Source organism: Ranitomeya imitator, chromosome 3 (assembly GCF_032444005.1).
Source record: "Ranitomeya imitator isolate aRanImi1 chromosome 3, aRanImi1.pri, whole genome shotgun sequence".
NCBI lineage: Eukaryota > Metazoa > Chordata > Amphibia > Anura > Dendrobatidae > Ranitomeya > Ranitomeya imitator.
The window spans coordinates 230,101,573-230,123,474 of record NC_091284.1 but is presented as its reverse complement, the minus strand read 5'-3'; the positions used below and the strand labels follow the sequence as shown (position 1 = coordinate 230,123,474).

Below are 21,902 nucleotides of genomic sequence, written 5' to 3'. Positions count from 1 at the left end.
TAGAGTTTGTGTTTTACGGTTAGGGTTAGAGTTTGTGTTAGGGTTAGGATCCCTAGGGTTAGGGTTAGAGTTTGGGTTAGGGTTAGAGTTTGTGTTTTAGGGTTAGGGTTAGAGTTTGTGTTAGGGTTAGGGTTAGGATCCCTAGGGTTAGGGTTTGTGTTAGGGTTAGGGTTAGGATCCCTAGGGTTAGGGTTTGTGTTAGGGTTAGGATCCCTAGGGTTACTAGGGATCCTAACCCTAACCCTAACCCTAGGTATTTATGTTTATAGTGGGTTTTCTAGTTGATTTTGATGATTGGCAGCTGTCACACACTTCTCATCATGCGTTTCAAAAACGCAAACGCAGGAAAAAACGCGTTTAAACGCAAAAACGCATGCACCTAAAAAACGCTGCGTTTAAACGCGTTTTTGAACCAAATGCGTTTGCGTTTAAAACGCTGCGTTTTAAAACGCAAGTGTGAAATCAGCCTGAGACACATGTTTTTCTGTCCGGTGTATTACCAATTTTTTTGTAATGATTTCCGTTTGAACACCAATGTCTTTAGCTGCTTTTTTTTTCACCTACGTACCTTTGTAATCTTGTCTGCTATTTTATATGTGCAATAAAATTTGTACGATTTTTTCATGATAAAACCCCTCTATTCTTTATTTAGATCTTTAATATTTTTGTCCGCTCATAGCATGGTCTGATGATTCCTTTTTTGGATTATTTCCACCTTTAGATCCTTTTCTTTCTTTTTGGTATTATGTTTTGGGCCTGAGAGGTGAGTCCCGTTGGGCCTTTGTGACACTCTTATAGGTTTATATATAGTGATGAGCGAATATACTCGTTACTCGAGATGTCTCGAGCATGCTCAGGGGTCCTCCGAGTATTTTTTAGTGCTAGGAGATTTAGTTTTTCTTGCCCCAGCTGAATGATTTACATCTCTTAGCCAGCTTGATTACATGTGGGGATTCCCTAGCAACCAGGCAACCCCCACATGCACTTATGCTGGCTAACAGATGTAAATCATTCAGCTGCGGCAAGAAAAACTAAATCTCCGAGCACTAAAAAATACTCGGTGGCTCGGGAAATCTCGAGTAACGAGTATATTCGCTCATCACTATTTATATGCTATATACCGGAGACTATGAGAACATCATAGTGTATGTAATGTGCTACTTAGCCGTAATACTGTATATAGGGATGGCTGTGTGACCATCAAACTGTGAATAGGGAGCTGCTACGGTGCCATTAATAGGGAGCTGCGGGGACCTTATACTGTATACTAGATGGTGGCCCGATTCTAATGCATCGGGTATTCTAGAATATGCATGTCCACGTAGTATATTGCCCAGTCACGTAGTACATTGGCCAGCCACGTAGTATATTGCCCATTTACGTAGTATATTGCCCAGCCACGTAGTATACAGCACAGAGCCACGTAGTATATTGCCCAGCCACGTAGTATACAGAAGAGCCACGTAGTATATTGCCCAGCCACGTAGTATAGAGCACAGACACGTAGAATATTGTCCAGTGACGTATATTGCCCAGCCACGTAGTATACAGCACAGAGCCACGTAGGATATTGCCCAGTGACGTAGTATAATGCACAGCGACGTAGTATATTGCCCAGCCTTGTAGTATACAGCACAGAGACACATAGGATATTGCCCAGTGACGTACTATATTACCGAGCCACGTATGTCACAGGTTAAAAAAATAAACATACTCACCTAATGATCCGAGGGCCCCTGGTAGTTGAACATACTCACTATTCTTATCGCTGCTCCTCAGCGTCCCGTCTCTCTGCTTCTTGGGATCCAACGGCGCTGTGCAGATGGGCGCGCGGCTGCCGCCATCTTGCGTTCCCAGGATGCTTTGCGAAATTACCCATATGACTTAGCGGTCTTGCGAGACTGCTAGGTCTTATGGGTAATTTCGCAAAGCATCGCTGGGAAAGGAAGATGGCGGCAGGCGCGAGCGGGTCAGCGGACAACGGAGGGTGAGTATAGCAGGTTTTGTGTTTTTGTACTATTTTTAACATTACTTTCTTTTACTATTGATGCTGCATCATAGTAAAAGGTTGGGGACACACAGGGTTAATAGCGGCGGTAACGGAATGCGTTACCGCCGGCATTAACCCTGTGTTAGCGGTGACCGGAGGGGAGTATGGAGCGGGCGTCGGGGACACGGACTGCGAGGAGTAAGCAGCGGAGCACCGGGGACACTGACTGCGGGGAGTGGAGCGCCGGGGACACTGACTGCGGGGAGCGGAGCGCCGGGGCAACTGACTGCGGGGAGCGGGCATCGGCCACTGACTGCAGGGAGTATGGAGCTGCCATTTTCTTCCGGACTGTGCCCGTTGCTGATTGGTCGTGGGTGTTTTGCGGCAACCAATCAGCGACTTGGATTTCCATGATAGACAGAGGCCACAACCAATGAATATCCGTGACAGAAGGACAGACAGACAGACGGAAGTATCCCTTAGACAATTATGTATATAGATACTATATGGTGGCCCGATTCTAACGCATCGGGTATTCTAGAATATGCATGTCCACGTAGTATATTGGCCAGCCAGGTAGTACAGTATATTGCCCATCCACGTAGTATCTTGCCCAGCCACAAAGTATATTGCCCAGCCGCGTAGTATATTGCCCAACCGCGTAGTATATTGCCCAGTCATGTAGTATATTGCCCAGCCACGTAGTATATTGCCCAGCCGCATAGTATATTGCCCAGTCATGTAGTATATTGCCCAGTCATGTAGTATATTGCCCAGCCATGTAGTATATTGCACAGCCATGTAGTATACAGCACAGAGCCACGTAGTGTACAGCACAGTCACGTAGTATATTGGCCAGTCACGTAGTATATTGGCCAGTCATGTAGTATATTGCCCAGCTACGTAGTATATTGCCCAGCCACGTATGTAACAGGTTAAAAAATTTAAAATAATTATATACTCACCATCCGAGGCCCCCCTTGTAGTCCTGTCGCCTGTGTGCGGTGCACGCGGCAGCTTCCGGTCCCAGGGTTGGTATGAGCGCAGGACCTGTGATGACGTCGCGGTCACATGACCGTGACATCATGGAAGTCCCTCTCGCATAGCATCCTTGGCACCGGAGCCTGCTGCTTGCACTGCCGAGGACACCGCGCACGTCGGAGGGTGAGAATACCGTTTTGTTTTTTTTAAATTATTATTTGTAACATTAGATCTTTTTACTATCGATGCTGCATACGCATCATCAATAGTAAAAAGTTGGTCACACAGGGTCAATAGCGCCAGTAACTGAGTGAGTTACCCACGGCATAACGCGGTTCGTTACCGCTGGCATTAACCCTATGTGAGCGGTGCCTGGAGGGGAGTATGGAGCGGGCACTGACTGCGGGGACTATGGAGCGGGCGCCGGGCACTGACTGCAGGGGAGTAGGGAGGGACTAATTGGACTGTGGCCGTCGCTGATTGGTCGCTGCAGCCATGACAGGCAGCTGGCGAGACCAATCAGCGACTTGGATTTCCATGACAGACAGAGGCCGCGACCAATGAATATCCGTGACAGACAGAGAGACAGACAGAAAGACAGACAGACGGAAGTGACCTTTAGACAATTATATAGTAGATATATACAGTGGCATGTAAAAATGTGGGCACCCCTGGTCAAAATTACTGTTATTTCAAACAGTTAAGGTACCGTCACACTAAGCGACGCTGCAGCGATACCGACAACGATCCGGATCGCTGCAGCGTCGCTGTTTGGTCGCTGGAGAGCTGTCACACAGACAGCTCTCCAGCGACCAACGATCCCGAGGTCCCCGGTAACCAGGGTAAACATCGGGTTACTAAGCGCAGGGCTGCGCTTAGTAACCCGATGTTTACCCTGGTTACCATCGTAAAAGTAAAAAAAACAACCACTACATACTTACCTACCGCTGTCTGTCCCCGACGCTCTGCTTCTCTGCTCTGACTGTGAGCACAGCGGCCGGAAAGCAGAGCGGTGACGTCACCGCTGTGCTTTCCGGCTGCCCGGCGCTCACAGCCAGAGCAGAGAAGCACAGCGCCGGGGACAGACAGCGGTAGGTAAGTATGTAGTGGTTGTTTTTTTTACTTTTACGATGGTAACCAGGGTAAACATCGGGTTACTAAGCGCGACCCTGCGCTTAGTAACCCGATGTTTACCCTGGTTACCAGCGAAGACATCGCTGAATCGGCGTCACACACGCCGATTCAGCGATGTCAGCGGGAGATCCAGCGACGAAACAAAGTTCTGGACTTTCTTCCCCGACCAGCGATATCACAGCAGGGACCTGATCGCTGCTGCCTGTCACACTGGACGATATCGCTAGCGAGAACGCTGCAACGTCACGGATCGCTAGCGATATCGTCTAGTGTGACGGTACCTTTAAGCAAGTTGAAGATGTAATGATCTCTACAAGGCCTAACGTTAAAGATGACACATTTCCAGATAAGTCAGCTCAGATAACTTTGACCAAGGTTTCAGACCTTAATTAGCCTGTTAGGGTTATGGCTTGTTCACTATCATTGTTAGGAAATGCCAAGTGATGCAGATTTCCCAGCTTTGAAAAAACTCAGCCTCTTTTTACCTTGTACCAAAAACAGCAGCCATGGGTTATTCTATGCAGCTGCCTAGCACTCTGAGAACGAAAATGGTGAAGGCCCACAAAGCAGGAGAGGGCTATAAGAAGATAGCAAAGCGTTTTCATGTTGCCGTTTCCTCAGTTCAAAATGTAATTAAAAATGGCGGTAAACAGTAGTAGTGGAGGCCAAGATAACGTCTGAAAGATCAAGCAAAATTTCAGTGAGAGCTGCTCATAGAATTGCTAGAGAGGCAAGTCAAAACCCCCTGCTTGACTGCAAAAGACCTTCAGAAAGATATGTCAGACTCTGTAGTTGTGGTACATGGTTCCACTCTTCAGAGACACCTACACAAATATGGCCTTCATGGAAGTCATCAGAAGAATACCTCTCTTGCGTCCTCACTATAAAATTCAGCATCAGAAGTATGTAAAAGAACATCTAAAAAAGCTTGATGCATTTTGGAAACAACTCCTATGGAATCATGAGGTTAAAATAGAGCTTTTTGGCCACAATGACCAAATGACAGTAGAGACCAAAAGTTTGGACACACCTTCTCATTTAAAGATTTTTCTGTATTTTCATGACTATGAAAATTGTACATTCACATTGAAGGCATCAAAACTATGAATTAACACATGTGGAATTATATGCTTAACAAAAAAGTGTGAAACAACTGAAATTATGTCTTATATTCTAGGTTCTTCAAAGTAGCCACCTTTTGCTTTGATGACGGCTTTTGCCTTCGCTCTGCAGTCCAGCTCACCCCAAACCATCTCGATTGGGTTCAGGTCTGTTGACTGTGGAGGCCAGGTCATCTGGCGTAGCACCCCATCACTCTCCTTCTTGGTCAAATAGCTCTTACACAGCCTGGAGGTGTGTTTGGGGTCATTGTCCTGTTGAAAAATAAATGATGGTCCAACTAAAGGCAAACCGGATGGAATAGCATGCCGCTGCAAGATTCTGTGGTAGCCATGCTGGTTCAGTATGCCTTCAATTTTGAATTAATCCCCAACAGAGCACCCCCACACCATCACACCTCCTCCTCCATGCTTCACGGTGGGAACCAGGCATGTAGAGTCCATCCGTTCACCTTTTCTGCGTCGCACAAAAACACAGTGGTTGGAACCAAAGATCTCAAATTTGGACTCATCAGATCAAAGCACACATTTCCACTGGTCTAATGTCCATTCCTTGTGTTCTTTAGCCCAAACAAGTCTCTTCTGCTTGTTGCCTGTCCTTAGCAGTGGTTTCGTAGCAGCTATTTTACCATGAAGGCCTTCTGCACAAAGTCTCCTCTTAACAGTTGTAGAGATGTGTCTGCTGCTAGAACTCTGTGTGGCATTGACCTGGTCTCTAATCTGAGCTGCTGTTAACCTGCGATTTCTGAGGCTGGTGACTCGGATAAACTTATCCTCAGAAGCAGAGGTGACTCTTGGTCTTTCCTGGGGCGGCGGTCCTCATGTGAGCCAGTTTCTTTGTAGCTCTTGATGGTTTTTGCCACTGCACTTGGGGACACTTTCCAAGTTTTCCCAATTTTTCGGACTGACCTTCATTTCTTAAAGTAATGATGGCCACTTGTTTTTCTTTACTTAGCTGCTTTTTTTCTTGCCATAATACAAATTCTAGCAGTCTATTCAGTAGGACTATCAGCTTTGTATCCACCAGGTTTCTGCACAACACAGCTGATCGTCCCAACCCCATTTATAAAGCAAGAAATCCCACTTATTAAACCTGACAGGGCACACCTGTGAATTGAAAACCATTCCCGGTGACCACCTCTTGAAGCTCATCCAGTAAATTCCAAGAGTTTGCAAAGCAGTCATCAAAGCAAAAGGTGGCTACTATGAAGAACCAGAATATAAGACACAATTTCAGTTGTTTCACACTTTTTTGTCAAGCATATAATTCCACATGTGTTAATTCATAGTTTTGATGCCTTCAGTGTGAATGTACAATTTTCATATTCATTTAGTTGGACCATCATTTATTTTTCAACAGGACAATGACCCCAAACACACCTCCAGGCTGTGTAAGGGCTATTTGACCAAGAAGGAGAGTGATGGGGTGCTACGCCAGATGACCTGGCCTCCCCAGTCACCCGACCTGAACCCAATCGAGATGGTTTGGGGTGAGCTGGACCGCAGAGTGAAGGCAAAATGGCCAACAAGTGCTAAGCATCTCTGGGAACTCCTTCAAGATTGTTTGAAGACCATTCCCGTTGACTACCTCTTAAAGCTCATCAAGAGAATGCCAAGAGTGTGCAAAGCCGTCATCAAAGCAAAAGGTGGCTACTTTGAAGAACCTAGAATATAAGACATTATTTCAGTTGTTTCACACTTTTTTGTTAAGTATATAATTCCACATGTGTTAATTCATTGTTTTGATGCCTTCAGTGTGAATGTACAATTTTGATAGTCGTGAAAATACAGAAAAATCTTTAAATGAGAAGGTGTGCCCAAACTTTTGGTCTGTACCTTATATGTGGAGAAAAAAGGGCACAGAATTTCAGGAAAATAACATCTCTCCAACTATTAAGCATGGGGATGGATCAATTATTTTTTTGGGATGTGTTGCAGCCAATGACATGTGAAACATTTTACGGGTAGATGGAAGAATAGATTACATGGAATTTCAACAAATTCTTGATGCAAACATTGTTTAAGGGGTAACGTTTCTCCTTACGGAAAGTGACATACCGACCCTGGCATGTCAATGTAAGGAGGCTTATTCGCCGTGCAATGCTCCTATGGGAAATTAAATATGCTAATTGCCTCTAGTAAGAGGACTTGAACTCTATAACACCAACTGTTGGAAGCAGCGATCTAGCCAAATAAAATCTCATACTTTGATCTGACGAGGGGCAATACCCCAACACACTGTGCCTGCAAATTGAGATTCTGATTTGACTTTTATGCTAAATCATATTGCAAGGATCCTTAACAGGTCAATAGTGACTTGTAGGATCGCTGCTTCCAGCAGATGGTGTTATAGAGTTCTAGTCCTCTTCCTCTCTGTTGAAAAGAGGTTGGCTTCTACAAATGGATAATGATTGTAAACACATGTTAAAGTCCACAATAGACTACCTCAAAGATGCAAGCTGAAGGTTTTATAATGGCCCTCACAGTCCCCTGACCCGGACATCATTGAAAATTCGTGGCTAGACCTCAAAAATAACATTGCATGCAAGATGACCCAGGAATCTCACTGAACTGGAAGAATTTTCCAAGGAAGAATGGATGAAAATCCCTCAAGCAAGAATTGAAAGACTCTTGGTTGGCTACAAAAAGTGTTTACAAGCTGTGATACTTTCAAAAGGGGGTGCTAGTAGGTACTAACCATGCAGAGTGCTCAAATGTTTGCATTGGCCCATTTTCTTTTTTGTAATTTTTAAAATATAAAAGATTTTTTTGCCTAAAATATAAAAGGAAATGTGTCACCTTTAACTTTAGGCCCTTTTGCAGAGGCGTAGCTAAGGTTTTGGTTCACGAGGGGTGAAACTTCTGAGGGGGCCCTTAACCAGATAAACTTGAGTACAACTGGGTGACACACCCTAATAGTGGTGGAGAACCTCAACAGATGACTGCGCTGTTACTGAAAATAATCTCTATATAAAGACCAACATTGATATTACCACCATATGTAAATGCCAGTCTTACGGAACATATAAGTGATTACTGCACAGTTACAGATGGTGACTTACAGATGACTTTCTTTCTGATGGAATCATTAAAGGGAACCTGTCACCCCGTTTTTTCAATATGAGCTACAAATAGCGTTAAACAGGGCCTAAGCTGTGCTTTACAATAGTGCTTTTATTGTCCCCTGTTTCCCCACCTTTGCTGCCAAAATACCTTCGTAAAGTTGCCGTTTTTACCCGTCAATCACGCTGGTCTGGTCAAATGGGCATTGTTAAATCACTGCTTCTCCCCCCACTCCTCGGCGTGTCTGACGTAACTCGATCTGTGAATCGCACAGATCGTGCTCTTATTTTTGCAGTTGCGCAGTGCATTTGGCTCTTGCACATGCACATTATGCTTTGCCCAACTGTGTGTATAGCATACAGGACATCACCGCACATGCAGCACAGAAAAATGTGCTGAAAAACTCGGCTTATACATGAGTATATATGGTATTTGATCCCTCTGGTAAACATGGCTTAATACTTGGTGGCAAAACCCTTGTTGGCAAGCACAGCAGTCAGACTTTTTTTGTAAATGATGAGGTTTGGGCACAAGTCAGGAGGAATTTTGGTCCACTCCTCTTTGCAGATCATCTCTAAATCATTAAGATTTTGAGGCTGTCGCTTGGAAACTCAGAGCTTCAACTCCCTCCATAAGTTTTCTATGGGATTAAGGTCTGGAGACTGGCTAGGCCACTCCATGACCCTAATGTGCTTCTTTTTGAGCCACTCCTTTGTTGCCTTGTTTTGGGTCATTATCTTCCTTGAAGACCCATCCACGACTCAATTTTAATTTCTTGGCAGAGGCTAGGAGGTTGTCACTCAGGATTTTTACCGTACATGGCTCCATCTATTCTCTCATTGATGCGGTGAAGTAGTCCTGTGCCCTTAGCAGAGAAACACCCCCAAAATGTAATGTTTCCACCTTCATGCTTAACGGTGAGGATGGTGTTCTTTGGGTCATAGGCAGCATTTCTCTTCCTCCAAACACGGCGAGTCTCATCTGACCACAGCACCTTTTCCCAGTCACTCAAAGAATCATCCAGGTGTTCATTGGCAAACTTCAGATGGGCCTGCACATGTGCCTTCTTGAGCAGGGGGACCTTGCGGGCACTGCAGGATTTTAAACCTTTATGGCGTAATGTGTTAGCCATGGTTTCTTGGTGACTGTGGTCCCAGCTGCCTTGAGATCATTAACAAGTCCCCAGTGTAGTTTTAGGCTGATCTCTTACCTTCCTCATGATCAAGGATACCCCACAAGATGAGAGTTTGCATGGTGGCCCAGATTGATGTCGATTGACAGTCATTTTTTATTTCTTCCATTTTCTTACTATTGCACCAACAGTTGTCTCCTTCTCACCCAGCATCTTACTTATGGTTTTGTAGCCCATTTCAGCTTTGTGCAGGTCTATGATCTTGTGCCTGACGTCCTTATAAAGCAAAAAAAAAAAAAAAAAAAGTGGAAAACCAGCTCACCTAATAGGCATGTATTGTGGGGAAGCCCGGATACCGTGCAGTCATCACGTGGAACAATGGAGCAAACAGGAAAAGAGAAAATCCAGCTTCCAAAAATATCCAAATTTTATTGAGAATAAAATCCAAAGTCCAATGACATGGTTCACAGGAGAATGAGTAGCAGCAGGCTACGCGTTTCAAACAGTGTGTTCTTTTTCAAAGCTGCTCATTGTGCATCAGAGCATTGTTAAATACCAGATGCAACCAATCACAATGGATGAATCTATCACCTGACACATAAGTAAATTCGTACGTTAAAAACATCACAAAAACCATCAAATAACCAACAATTAAGAAAACTGACATGCAAAGATACAAAAAATAACATAAAAAACTAAATACAGAAGTGATATCTTAATAGTGGAACATAATTTCTTTGCAAGCATTTAAGCCCGCAGGATAGCAAGTGTTGAGGCAGAACATCCAATAAGCTTCACGCGTCATTAAGCGTCTTTTGAAGTCTCCTCTCCTGGCTGACATCGCAAGCTTCTCAATGCCGACAACAGGAAGAAATGCTGTGCTCCTCTGGTGACAGGTAATAAAATGCTTTGAGGCATAAGACATGGAGCGATTGCTATTAATGGAGACAAGAATATCAGTAATGTGCTCAGAGATACGAGTCTTAAGCGTACGAGTAGTATACCCTATATAACTCAATTTACATTTTGTACATGTAATCATATATACTACATTCTTGCTATTACAGTTAATAAATCGCTGTATTTTGAATTCTTGTCTATTATCACTGTCATAAAAAGAATGTGCGACAACCGAATGAGCGCATGTGCGGCATCTGGGAGCACCGCAGCGGTAAAAGCCAGTGTGATGTAGCCAGGTGCGCAAAACATTCCCAGAATCAAAAAAACTTGGAGAAAGAATGTCAGATAAAGTGGTGGCTTTTTTTGCAACCACTTGACACCCTGAAGATAGAATAGTGGATAAAGTTTCATCCTCATACAAAATGGGAATGTTTTTTAAAATGAGAGACTTAATAATTTTGTATTGGGGGCTATATTTGATGGAACAAAATGTTTTTAAACCCTGACTGTCACTCCTCACCTCATCTCTTGGCATGAGCATATCACTCCGCTTATTCTTATAAAGCTTTTTGGTTTTGTCCATGTTGTAGAGGTTAGAGTCTGACTGATTAATTGAGTTTGTGGGCAGGAGTCTTTTATGAAGGTGACTATGTAAGACAGGTGTCTTTAATGCAGGTAACAAGTTGATTAGGACCGTCTAACTGATCTGTAGAAGCCAGAACTCTTACTTAGGGTATCAAATACTTTATTTCCAGTTCAACACCTGACAGCACCATTGGAGGACGTCCTTCTTACCCTCAGTGGGACAGGAACAATAAACGGTTAAAAGGACCCTCCCCATGCCACCCACCAGTGTTTTTCCTGTCCCACTGCGGATAGGAACGGCAAGCGTGTCCTCCGACGGTGCTGTGCAGATGGTGGTAATCCCCTTCCCACCGCAAGACATCTGCTGCTGATACCTGCGATGGGGGGTCCCTCAGCCTCCCCAGTGTAGCGCTGCTTCTGGGGTCGGATCCGCTTCCTCCGTTCCGGGTGCTCTCGGTCTGGGCGCCATGCCGCTGGGATGTGTGCGGCGGACACTCCACTTCCAAACTACTGTTTGGGTGCACGGCGGAGCTCGGAAGGGAAGGAGTACTTTTGACTTTTTCAACGCAGAATTGGCTGGAATTGAGATCGGACGCCATGTTGCGCTTGGAGAGCCCCTGATGTGCCTAAACAGTGGAAACCCCCCAATTCTAACTCCAACCCTAACCCCAACACACCCCTAACCCTAATCCCAACCCTAACCACACTCATAACCCAAACACAACACTAACCCTAATCACAACCATAACCCTAACCATACCCCTGACACACCCCCAACTTTAGCCCTAACCCTAACTTTAGTCCCAACTATGAGCCTAACTCTAACCCTAATGGGAAAATACAAATAAATACATTTTTTTAAATTTTATTATTTTTCAAAACTAAGGGGGTGATAAAGGGGTTTTTGATTTGCTATTTATAGCGGGCTTTTATAGAGGGTTTTTATGTTTGGCAGCTGTCACACACAAAAAGACGCTTTTTATTGCAAAAAATAGTTTTTGCATCACCACATTTTGAGAGCTATAATTTTTCCATATTTTGGCCCATAGAGTTATGTGAGATCTTGTTTTTTCCAGGCCGAGTTGACGTTTTTATTGGTACCATTTTCGGGCACATGACTTTTTTTGATCACTTTTTATTACGATTATTGGGAGGCAGAATGAACAAAAACCAGCAATTCGTGAATTTCTTTTTTTTTGGGGGGGGGGGGTGTTTGTACCGTTACTCGTGTGGTAAAATTAATAAGGCAGTTTTATTCTTCGGGTCAGTACGATTACAGTGATACCTCATATTTTTTTAATGTTTTGGTGCTTTTGTACGATAAAAACTTTTTTATATAAAAATTTATAATTTTTGCATCGCTTTATTCTGAGGGCTATAACTTTTTTTTTTGCTGATGACACTGTATGGACGGGATAGTACATCAGATGTCAGAAAGGGGTTAATACTGTGTACACTTCTGGTCTCCGGTGTATAAGAAACACTTGGCTAAACTAGAACGGGTGCAGAGAAGAGAGACCTAGGTTATTAGAGTACTAGGGGGTCTGCAATACCAAGCCAGGTTATTACACTTGGGGTTATTTAGTTTGGAAAAGCGAAGGCTAAGGGGTGATCTTATTACAATGTATAAATACATGATGGGACAGTACAAAGACCTTTCTGATGATCTTTTTACACATAGACCTGAGACAGGGACAAGGGGGCATCCTCTGCATCTAGAGGAAAGAAGGTTTAATCATAATAACAGAGGCGGATTTACTGTAAGAGTAGTGAGACTATGGAACTCTCTGCCGTGTGATGTTGTAATGAGTGATTCATTACTAAAATTTTAGAGGGGACTGGATACCTTTCTTGAAAATTATCATATTACAGGTTATTTACAGTAGATTCCTTGATAGGGCGTTGATCCAGGGAACTAGTCTGATTGCCGTGTGTGGAGTTGGGAAGGAATTTTTTTCCCCAATGCGGAGCTTACTCTTTGCCACATGGGTTTTTTGCCTTCCTCTGGATCAACATGTTAGGGCAAGTTAGGTTAGGCTATGGGTTGAACTAGATGGACTTAAAGTCTTCCATCAACCTTAATAACTATACACTATATAATATAGTGTATAGTGATGAGCGAATATTTACATCTGTTAGCCAGCATAAGTGCATGTGGGGGTTGCCTGGTTGCTAGGGAATCCCCACATGTAATCAAGCTGGCTAAGAGATGTAAATCATTCAGCTGGGGCAAGAAAAACTAAATCTCCTAGCGCTAAAAAATACTCGGAGGACCCCCGAGCGTGCTCGAGACATCTCGAGTAACGAGTATATTTGCTCATCACTAATAGTGTATGCTTGGTCAAGCAAGATATAGAACCAGTAAACCTGATATATAATATGACTTGTATTTGATGTACAACATGTCTACATAGAGCATTCATGGTACACAGTTTGTGTGCATGGAGTATAAATGGTAAGGAATTTATGTATATGATGTTTTATGATGTATAAATAATAAAAGATAATGGGTAAATGCAAATACATATTATATCACGATCTGTCTTCAGGAAAAGTGATAAAATGCTGCAAGGGTAATTGTATAGCAAAGTCTGCCATTCACAGCACAGACTGTAGAAAGGATATTGTGTGCCAACAGTAGACCCTATGTGCATAGTCAATTATACCACAAGTCTTCCTATCCCATTATCAGGTGCTATCCGAATTCCGACAGTTTCCTTTTCTGAAGAGGAGCAGAATTTTACAGCGCTCGCTGAGTTTGGAGAATACATCAGAAAAGGTATGTATCAGGTGAAACACTGATTTTTATCAAAACTACACTAAACATAAGATATACTACATTATGCTGTCCACAGATTAGGTGGCAAAAACTTAGTGACGGATTCCCTTTTAAGTAGTAACTTCCTCTATATCCTTCTAAATGTTTGTCGTTAATACTGCATTTACAGTATGGTACTAATATAAGATGAATGATAAATGTAGCAGCTACAGAGATAATGCATGCAGGACAGCTGCCATTCACAGTATTGGTAGTTGAATTTTACCAGCCTCTCATTATCTAACAGGACAAATACTGGTAATCAATGCATGTAGAAGTTTATGACTCCGGGTTTGTCACAAAGAGTTTTTGACTTAGATATTGGTGCATAATCAGCTTGAAAATGAATGTAAAAGCACTCCAAATACATTTATTTACATATAACAATGCACACAAGCTCCATTTATTCTCCTTGATCTTTTTGTTTTTTGACTGATTAAAAAAGCATAACATCTTCCAGTTTCAGCAAAGTGGATAGGATTTATAGAAAACTCATGCCCACTGTGTCTTTTTTATGCAGCATAAACTGACCTGCGGTGCCTGCTTCAAATCCGCAACATGCCCATTTTTCTTGCGGGTACACTGAGTTTTTAAGTGTAGATTTTCCCCATAGACTTGCATTGGATGTAGGAAACCCACATATGAGTCCTTAGTAATATACTCCAGTGATCTCTCTGTCTGCTGTTTCTCCCTACTTCACCTCTACAGTCCTGATCAATAGGTCTCCTTTACATATTCCGCTTCCTGTTTCTTATACAACCTGTGCCCTGGAACGTCCTCTCGGGTCACTAGTTCCCCATGCTCATTCCTTTTTAGGCCCGTTACTTTCAAGAGTTATCACCTCGGAGTCTCATGGCTAGGTGTCATCTCCTAGGACCCATCTCAGGAAGGCCACTCTGTCTCGCGGACAATTATGCTCATGATCTCTCTATCTCTTCTTCGGTTTCCTCTCATTTAGGGTCCCCCTCGAATGCGGCACTGTGCACTGTGGACCTTTACGTCCACTCACTTTGCACTCCAGGCCTTTTCTGAGTTTCTCACAGGAAGCAGTCACTTTCCCTTTGCATTAGCTCCTCACACTATTGGCTAGTCCCAACTATTAACTCTAATTTACCCTATAGTCAATCTATATGTATACAGTTGTATGAAAAAGGTGTTTGCCCCTTCTTGATTTCCTATTGTTTTGCATGTTTGTCATACTTAACTATTTCATATAGCCAACCAAAGTTAAATATTAGATAAAGATAACACAAGTAAACACAAAATTAAGTTTTTAAATGAAGGTCTTTTATTATTAAGGAAAAAATGAATCCAAACCTAATGAGCCCTGTGTGAAAGTGATTGCCCCTCCCCCTTAAAAACATAAATTAACTGTGATTTATCACATCTTTTGGAAAACTGAGTTCAAATTAACTTGCTACACCTGTTCTCAATAAGTGATTAAAAAAATCACTTAAATAGGACCTTCCGGACAGTGAAGTAGACCAAAAGACCCTCAAAAGCTAGACATCATGCCGCGATCCAAAGAAATTCTGAAACAAATGAGCAACAAAGTAACTGAGATCTATCAGTCTTGAAAAGGTTATAAAGCCATTTCTAAAGCTTTGGGACGCCAGCAAACCACAGTGAGCCATCATCCACAAATGGCGAAAACAAGAAACAGTGGTGCACCTTCCCAGGAGTGGCCAGCTGACCAAATTTACCCTATAAGTGCAGTGACGACTCACCCAAGAAGTCACAAAAGAACCCACAACAACATCCAAAGAACTGACGGCCTCACTTGCCTCAGTTATGGTCAGTGTTCATTACTCTATCATAGCAAAGAGACTGGGCAAAAATGGCCTTCATCGCATTGCTGTGCAGTAAGAACATAAAGGCTCATCTCAGTTTTTCCAGAAAATATCTTGATAACAAGACAAATGTTGATTGGAAGGAGTATGTCCCATTATATCTGGCGTAGAAGTAACACAGCATTTCAAAAAAAGGAACGTCATCCCAACAGTAAAATATGTTGGTGGTAATGTGATGTTCTGGGGATGTTTTGCTTCTTCAGGACATGGAAGACTTGCTGTGGTAAATAAAACCATGAATTCTGCTGTCTACCAAAAAACCTGAAAGAAAATGTCCGGCCATCTGTTTGTGACTTCATGCTGTAGTGCACTTGGGTTATGCAGCAGGTCAATGATCCAAAACATTCCAGTAAGTCCACCTTTGAATGGTTTAAGAAAAACAAATTGACTTTGGAGTGGCCTAGTCAAAGTCCTGACCTTAATCTGATTGAGATGCTGTGGCATGACCTTAGCCCTCCGTCACATACAATATTCGGACTAACGAGTTCACATACAATGTGCCTGTCAGGCGCCTGCTGGAAAAATACCTATAATATCTAATGTTTGCAATTCCAGTGCTCTAAAAGTGATCAGTGACCTTCATAGGGATGTAATAAAAGAGACTACACATAATCAGTTGCAAAAAAAAACATTTACTTAACATAAAACTAATAACTACGAAATACAAACTTTTCAAAACTCCCGCCAAATAGTCCCCAGTTCGACTCTCTCAAAAAAATGTACAAAGAAAATTTTTGAACACAAACTTAATTTTAAGGTACCTTAAGTACTATTAAAAACATATTCAATCAGAAGTAGATGCTGAGGTTTCCCCAGAAAAGTCACACTTGCAGAGCAAATAGCAAGAATTACACACCATTTTTGCATGTGTCAGGCAAATTGCTTTATGACATTTGAGACATTCATAATTTGAAAGCCTTCTGGTTCCGCTTTCCGTTTGGCAGGTGGTGCATCTCCTTCTTTTGTGAGGTGGTGCAGATGGTGACTTTTCACCATCATCTTCTGGGCGGAACCTTTTGAGCTGAACTTGAAGGCGAGAGGGGATACCGATTGTTTTCACGCTTCTCCTGCGTAGCTCTCCAAGTACTAGTTCATGGGCCAATTTTTTCAGATACAATCGTCTACGGAGTGGTTCAAGCTTGTTTTCAAGATAAATTACTTGTGAATTTATACCACCCAAATTCAACATAGCAAAAAATATGACCATTGGCCAGCGTTTGATGTTTCTGCTGACGTTGAAAGTGGAGCACATCTGATCTGCTGTATCCACACCCCCTTTGGTGGCATTGTAAAATGTAATTATCTCCGGTTTTTTTTCTGCCCCAGTCCCAGGATCGATGGCAGCATCATCATGAAGTGTTGATAGAAGAAGTACGATTTTTTTGGCATGTGGTACATAGGAAACTAAAGCCTTTCCATTATGGAATGCAAACATACTGCTGTACTGTTGTCTCTCTTTCACACTTACAAACTGTGGCGGCAATTCCCTTTTGTTTTTTCTTACAGTTCCCACATATGACAGCTTCTGAATTTTCAGATAATCAATCAGATCACAACTTGTAAACCAATTGTCAGCTGTAATATTGCGACCCGATCCAAATAAGGGTTCAGCCAGTCTTTTTACAACATCAATGGGTTTGTTGCTCACACAGTAAGGACCTTCTGGTTGTTTTCCTGCATAAACTTCCAGGTTGTAAGTGTAGGTCTTACTGGCATCAACAAGGGCATACATTTTTATTCCATATTTGTTTGGCTTTGATGGAATATATTGACGAAAGGCACATCTACCACGAAAACCAGGGAGCATTTCCTCAATAGTGAGATTCTCTCCAGGGTAATAACTTTGTTTACAGTTTACAACAAATCTTTGAAATATATCACGAATTGGAGCAAGTCGGTCATGTGTTTTGCGTTCGGTTCGGGTAGTTCTGTCGTCAAACCGAAGGCAACGAATTAGAATCTTGAATCTGTTTATGGACATAACAAGGCTAAATTTTTCAACTCCATCCCCATCTTTACCCCAAAGTTCCTCCAAACTTTGTCTATTTGCCCTATAAGCTCCTGCAAGGTACAGTAATCCAAAAAAAGCACGCAGTTCTATTTCATCTGTGGGCTTGATGGTTCTGTTGCAGATGTACTTGTCCTTTATAATGTCTATATATTGGTTGGTATATGTGACAATAGAGTCCAGAATGTCATCTGTAAATATACTGTTCCAGCATTCAACTGCAGTTTTTGCATTACGTGCAGTTCCTATTACTGCAGGAAGGTGAGTAATAATGTTTAAAGGTTCCCTACGTTTTTTTCTGGAATGGCTTCTTGTTCCATTTAGTATTTTTATCTTTTCCAATATAATATGATCCAACTTCTTCATCCTCACCACTGTCACCATCTTGCTCTGTTTCAGAATCCAGGACACATTCTTCCACCTCATCATGAGAATCAATCTCACTTTCCTCTCCTAAATCCTCATTCAGTGTGAGGTCTCTATCATCTAACAGCATGTTTGTTACTTCCTCAACATCAAGTTGTTTGGATAAATTGTACATTTTCCTCTCCATTTCAGCAGATAATCTGAAGCAAGAGAAGGAATATGTTAGGGAACTACTGTATATGCCTGAGCAGCACACTTTCTTTTATAAAATCTCCCTTATTTCTATGAAATATCCTCACATTTTGTGCTATACATTCATAAAACAAGCTAAATAAACTATTGTGATGAATAAAAACATAAAATACCAACCTTACTGAATGTGACGTATTCACATACAATGAGCCTGAGAGATCTGTGCAGCTATATCCTCTCCCCTGAAGCTCTGAAATCCAACTGTGATATCAGGTTTCACAGACCTTCAAGAGACAGGAGACTACCTGGAGGGAGGGGGTTTCCTCACAATCTGGTGAGGAAGGAGAAATGAAAGTAAAAGAGAAGCGCCTGTCAGATCAGTTGTATGTGACGGAGGGTTAAAAAGGCTGCTCATACTCGGAAACCCTTCAATGTGGCTGAATTACAACAATTATGCAAAGATGAGTAGGCCAAAATTCCTCCATAGCGTTGTAAAAGACTCATTGCCAGTTAGCGCAAACGTTTGATTGCACTTGTTGCTTCTACGGGTGGTACAACCAGTTATTACGTTTAGGGGGCAATCATTATTTCACATATGACCCTGTATCTTTCGATTTCTTTTTCCCTTAATAATAAAGACCTTCATTTAAAAACTGCGTTTTGTGTTTACTTGTGTTATTTTTGTCTATTATAAGTTGTTTGGTGATCTGAAACATTTACATGTGACAAACATGCAAAACAATAGGAAATCAGGAAGGGGGCAAACACCTTTTATACTTATAACACTGCAGTGGCAGGTAAAAGATTGGGCGCCCCATGTCAAAATTATTGTTATTGTGAACAGTTAAGCAAGTTGAAGATTAAATGATCTCTAATAAAAGGCCTAAAATGAAAGATAATGCATATTCTTTGTAGTTTAGGCAACATTTGTATATATTTTTTATCTTTTACATTTTAAAATTTCAAAAAAGGAAAATCGGCTGATGCAAGAGTTTGGGCACCTTGCATGGTTAACACCTAGTAGCACCCCTTTTTGAATGTATCACGGCTTGTTAATGCTTTTTGTAGCCAGACAAGAGTGTTTGAATTCTTGTTTGAGTGCTTTTCATCTATTCTTCCTTGGAAAATTCTTCCTATTCTATGAGATTCCTGGGTCGTCTTGCACGCACGGCTATTTTGATGTCTAGCCACAGATTTTTAATGATGTTCAGATCAGGGACCTGTGAGGGCCATTGTAAAACCTTCAGCTTGGGCCTTTTGAGGTAGTCTATTGTGAATTTAGATGTGTGGCTTAGGATCATTATCAATTTGTAGAAGCCATCCTCTTTTCAACTTCAGCTTTTTTACAGATGGTGTTATGTTTGCTTGAAGAATTTGTTGAAATTTCATTTAATCCATTTTACCCTCTACTTATGCAATGTTTTCCTTGCCATTGGCTGCAACACAACTCCAAAGCATGATTGATCCTATCCTATGCTTAATGGTTGGCGAGATGTTCTTTTGCTGAGATTCTGTGCTCTTTTTTTTTTCCACACATACTTTTGATCATTGTGGCAAAAGAGCTCTATTTTAACCTCATCTGTCCACAGGACTTGTTTCCGAAATGCAGGCTTATTTAGATACTTCTGATGCTGAATATTATGGTGCAGATACAGGAGAGGTTTTCTTCTGATGACTCTTCTATGGAGTATAAATTTTATTGGATACGTTTAAAACACCGTCAATTCACACCACAAAAACCAACAAAAACACTGAGAAAACACAAACCCATCCACTTGGATGTTGCTAGGCGTCCCTGGTGTGGTGCCTATGCTTTCACCTTCCTGACTGCGGAGGTTGGCACCCTAGGGGGAAGCGTTATGGCACCCCCCGCTCAACGATGATTGCCCCTAGGGTACCAAGATATGTCCTACAGTCACTAAAAGTTCCCCCTCCCAAGATAAATAGATAATGGAACCCCTATTTCTAGACATATAACACTCCTACACCGAAGGATACCCTAGTCCCCAAAGTGATTTTAAAAGCATTTAGAGAACACATATGGCATTGATGGCAGTCAGAGATGATTTGAATAATTATGGTCCATATCTTATCCATAAATCACCATCCATAAACCATGAAAATGATTATATTTGTTTCAAAAAATGGATACACATCTAAGGTGTATGTAAAAAATGATGAAAATAACACATCTTTGTCCAATTGCTATCCTCACATAAGAACAGCCACGAAACCCAATTGTTTTCTATATCCTATCATAACAGTGTGTGAAAACAAACAATTTACATGAACGGTAATTGTGAAGGACAGGCTCAATTGTTTAGACCATAGTACCATGCTTCCCAATCATATAATTAACAAGTGGATATAAATCCCCAAATAGTTTCATCAAAGATGCACTTTGGCATGATAAATCCCAGATGATCAACTTATAAGCCATAAAGCTCCTCCTCCAATATCAGCTCAATATCATGAGGACTGCCATATATATCGCCATCAAAAGATCATGGCATAAAGGTAAACCTGGTACTCATCTGACAAAATGCCACCTGCCGTCTCTGCCTCAATGCATTTCGCCCCTCTGGCACATCAGGAGGCCTGATATAACAGCATGTGTCTCGATAAGTTGTGAAGTGTTACCACTGATCTACTAACCTCCATTTAAATATCCCGCTATATCGTGTATATCGTGTATGGAGCCATCCTCCTTTGTGCATGATAGACCGGAAATCCACACATACCAGTGCATTGTGGGTAAATCTCTACTGCGCATACTCTGCATGGAGCGCACAGCCATTCTTTTGCGCTCCAAGCCAGACCGCATGGAAGCTCAGAATCTACTTCCGGTTTCCGGTAACTATATCTTCACTGACAATGTTTCATGTGGAAAGCGCGGCCATTTTGTCCGCATTCCAGACTGAGCCGTATAAGATCCATCAGATCCACTTCTGGTTTATGATGCATCACAGATACAACTATCACCACGCATGTCACGGCCCAAGGTCCCATACACTGCGCTTGGTCAAGGGAGCCAAATGCTGCAAATAATGTCTCGCATGGGTAATTAGACCCATAGCTCACTTAGCGCAGCCTACAGATATATCCCCTCATAGTCATCCATATATAATGTATACTCTTATCAGGTATGGAAGAGATATCTAAATGTAATAAAAGCAAACGACAGCTGTACGTTTATACCAGGGGTCTCAAACTCGGCAGAGTAAATGGGCTGCACGTAAAAAATCATTTAAGCTGGCTGGCCGCATTCCTTTCAAACTTAATACAGCAAAAAATTATTGTTAAACAATTGTTTATTTGAACTACTATAACAATTCTATAGTACTGTACTAATACTGCTAGGTTTAAACTTGACGGAAATTTGCAGGCTTAAGGTACCGTCACACATAACGATATCGCTAACGATATCGTTGCTTTTTGTGACGTAGCAACAATATCGTTAACGAAGTCGTTAGGCGTGACAGCGACCAACGATCAGGCCCCTGCTGGGAGATCGTTGGTCGCTGGGGAATGATGTGTGTGACTGGTAACCAGGGTAAACATCGGGTTACTAAGCGCAGGGCCGCGCTTAGTAACCCGATGTTTACCCTGGTTACCATTGTAAAAGTAAAAAAAAAACGCTACATACTTACATTCCTGTCGCGTCCCTCAGCGTCAGCTTCCCTGCGTCCCCCAGTGTCAGCGCCGGCTGTAAAGCAGAGCACAGCGGTGACGTCACCGCTCTGCTTTCCGGCCAGCGTTTACACA

At 42.2% G+C, this 21,902-nt stretch overlaps 1 protein-coding gene across 1 annotated transcript in view; it reads left to right on the top strand.

The window, feature by feature from the left end:
• Positions 1-21,902, top strand: part of PM20D1 (peptidase M20 domain containing 1) — a 123,358-nt gene that overhangs the window by 6,822 nt on the left and 94,634 nt on the right. The window contains exon 2 of the mRNA XM_069756253.1: positions 13,596-13,682. Coding sequence (XP_069612354.1) covers positions 13,596-13,682 — 87 coding nt within the window. The remainder of the gene's footprint in view (positions 1-13,595; positions 13,683-21,902) is intronic.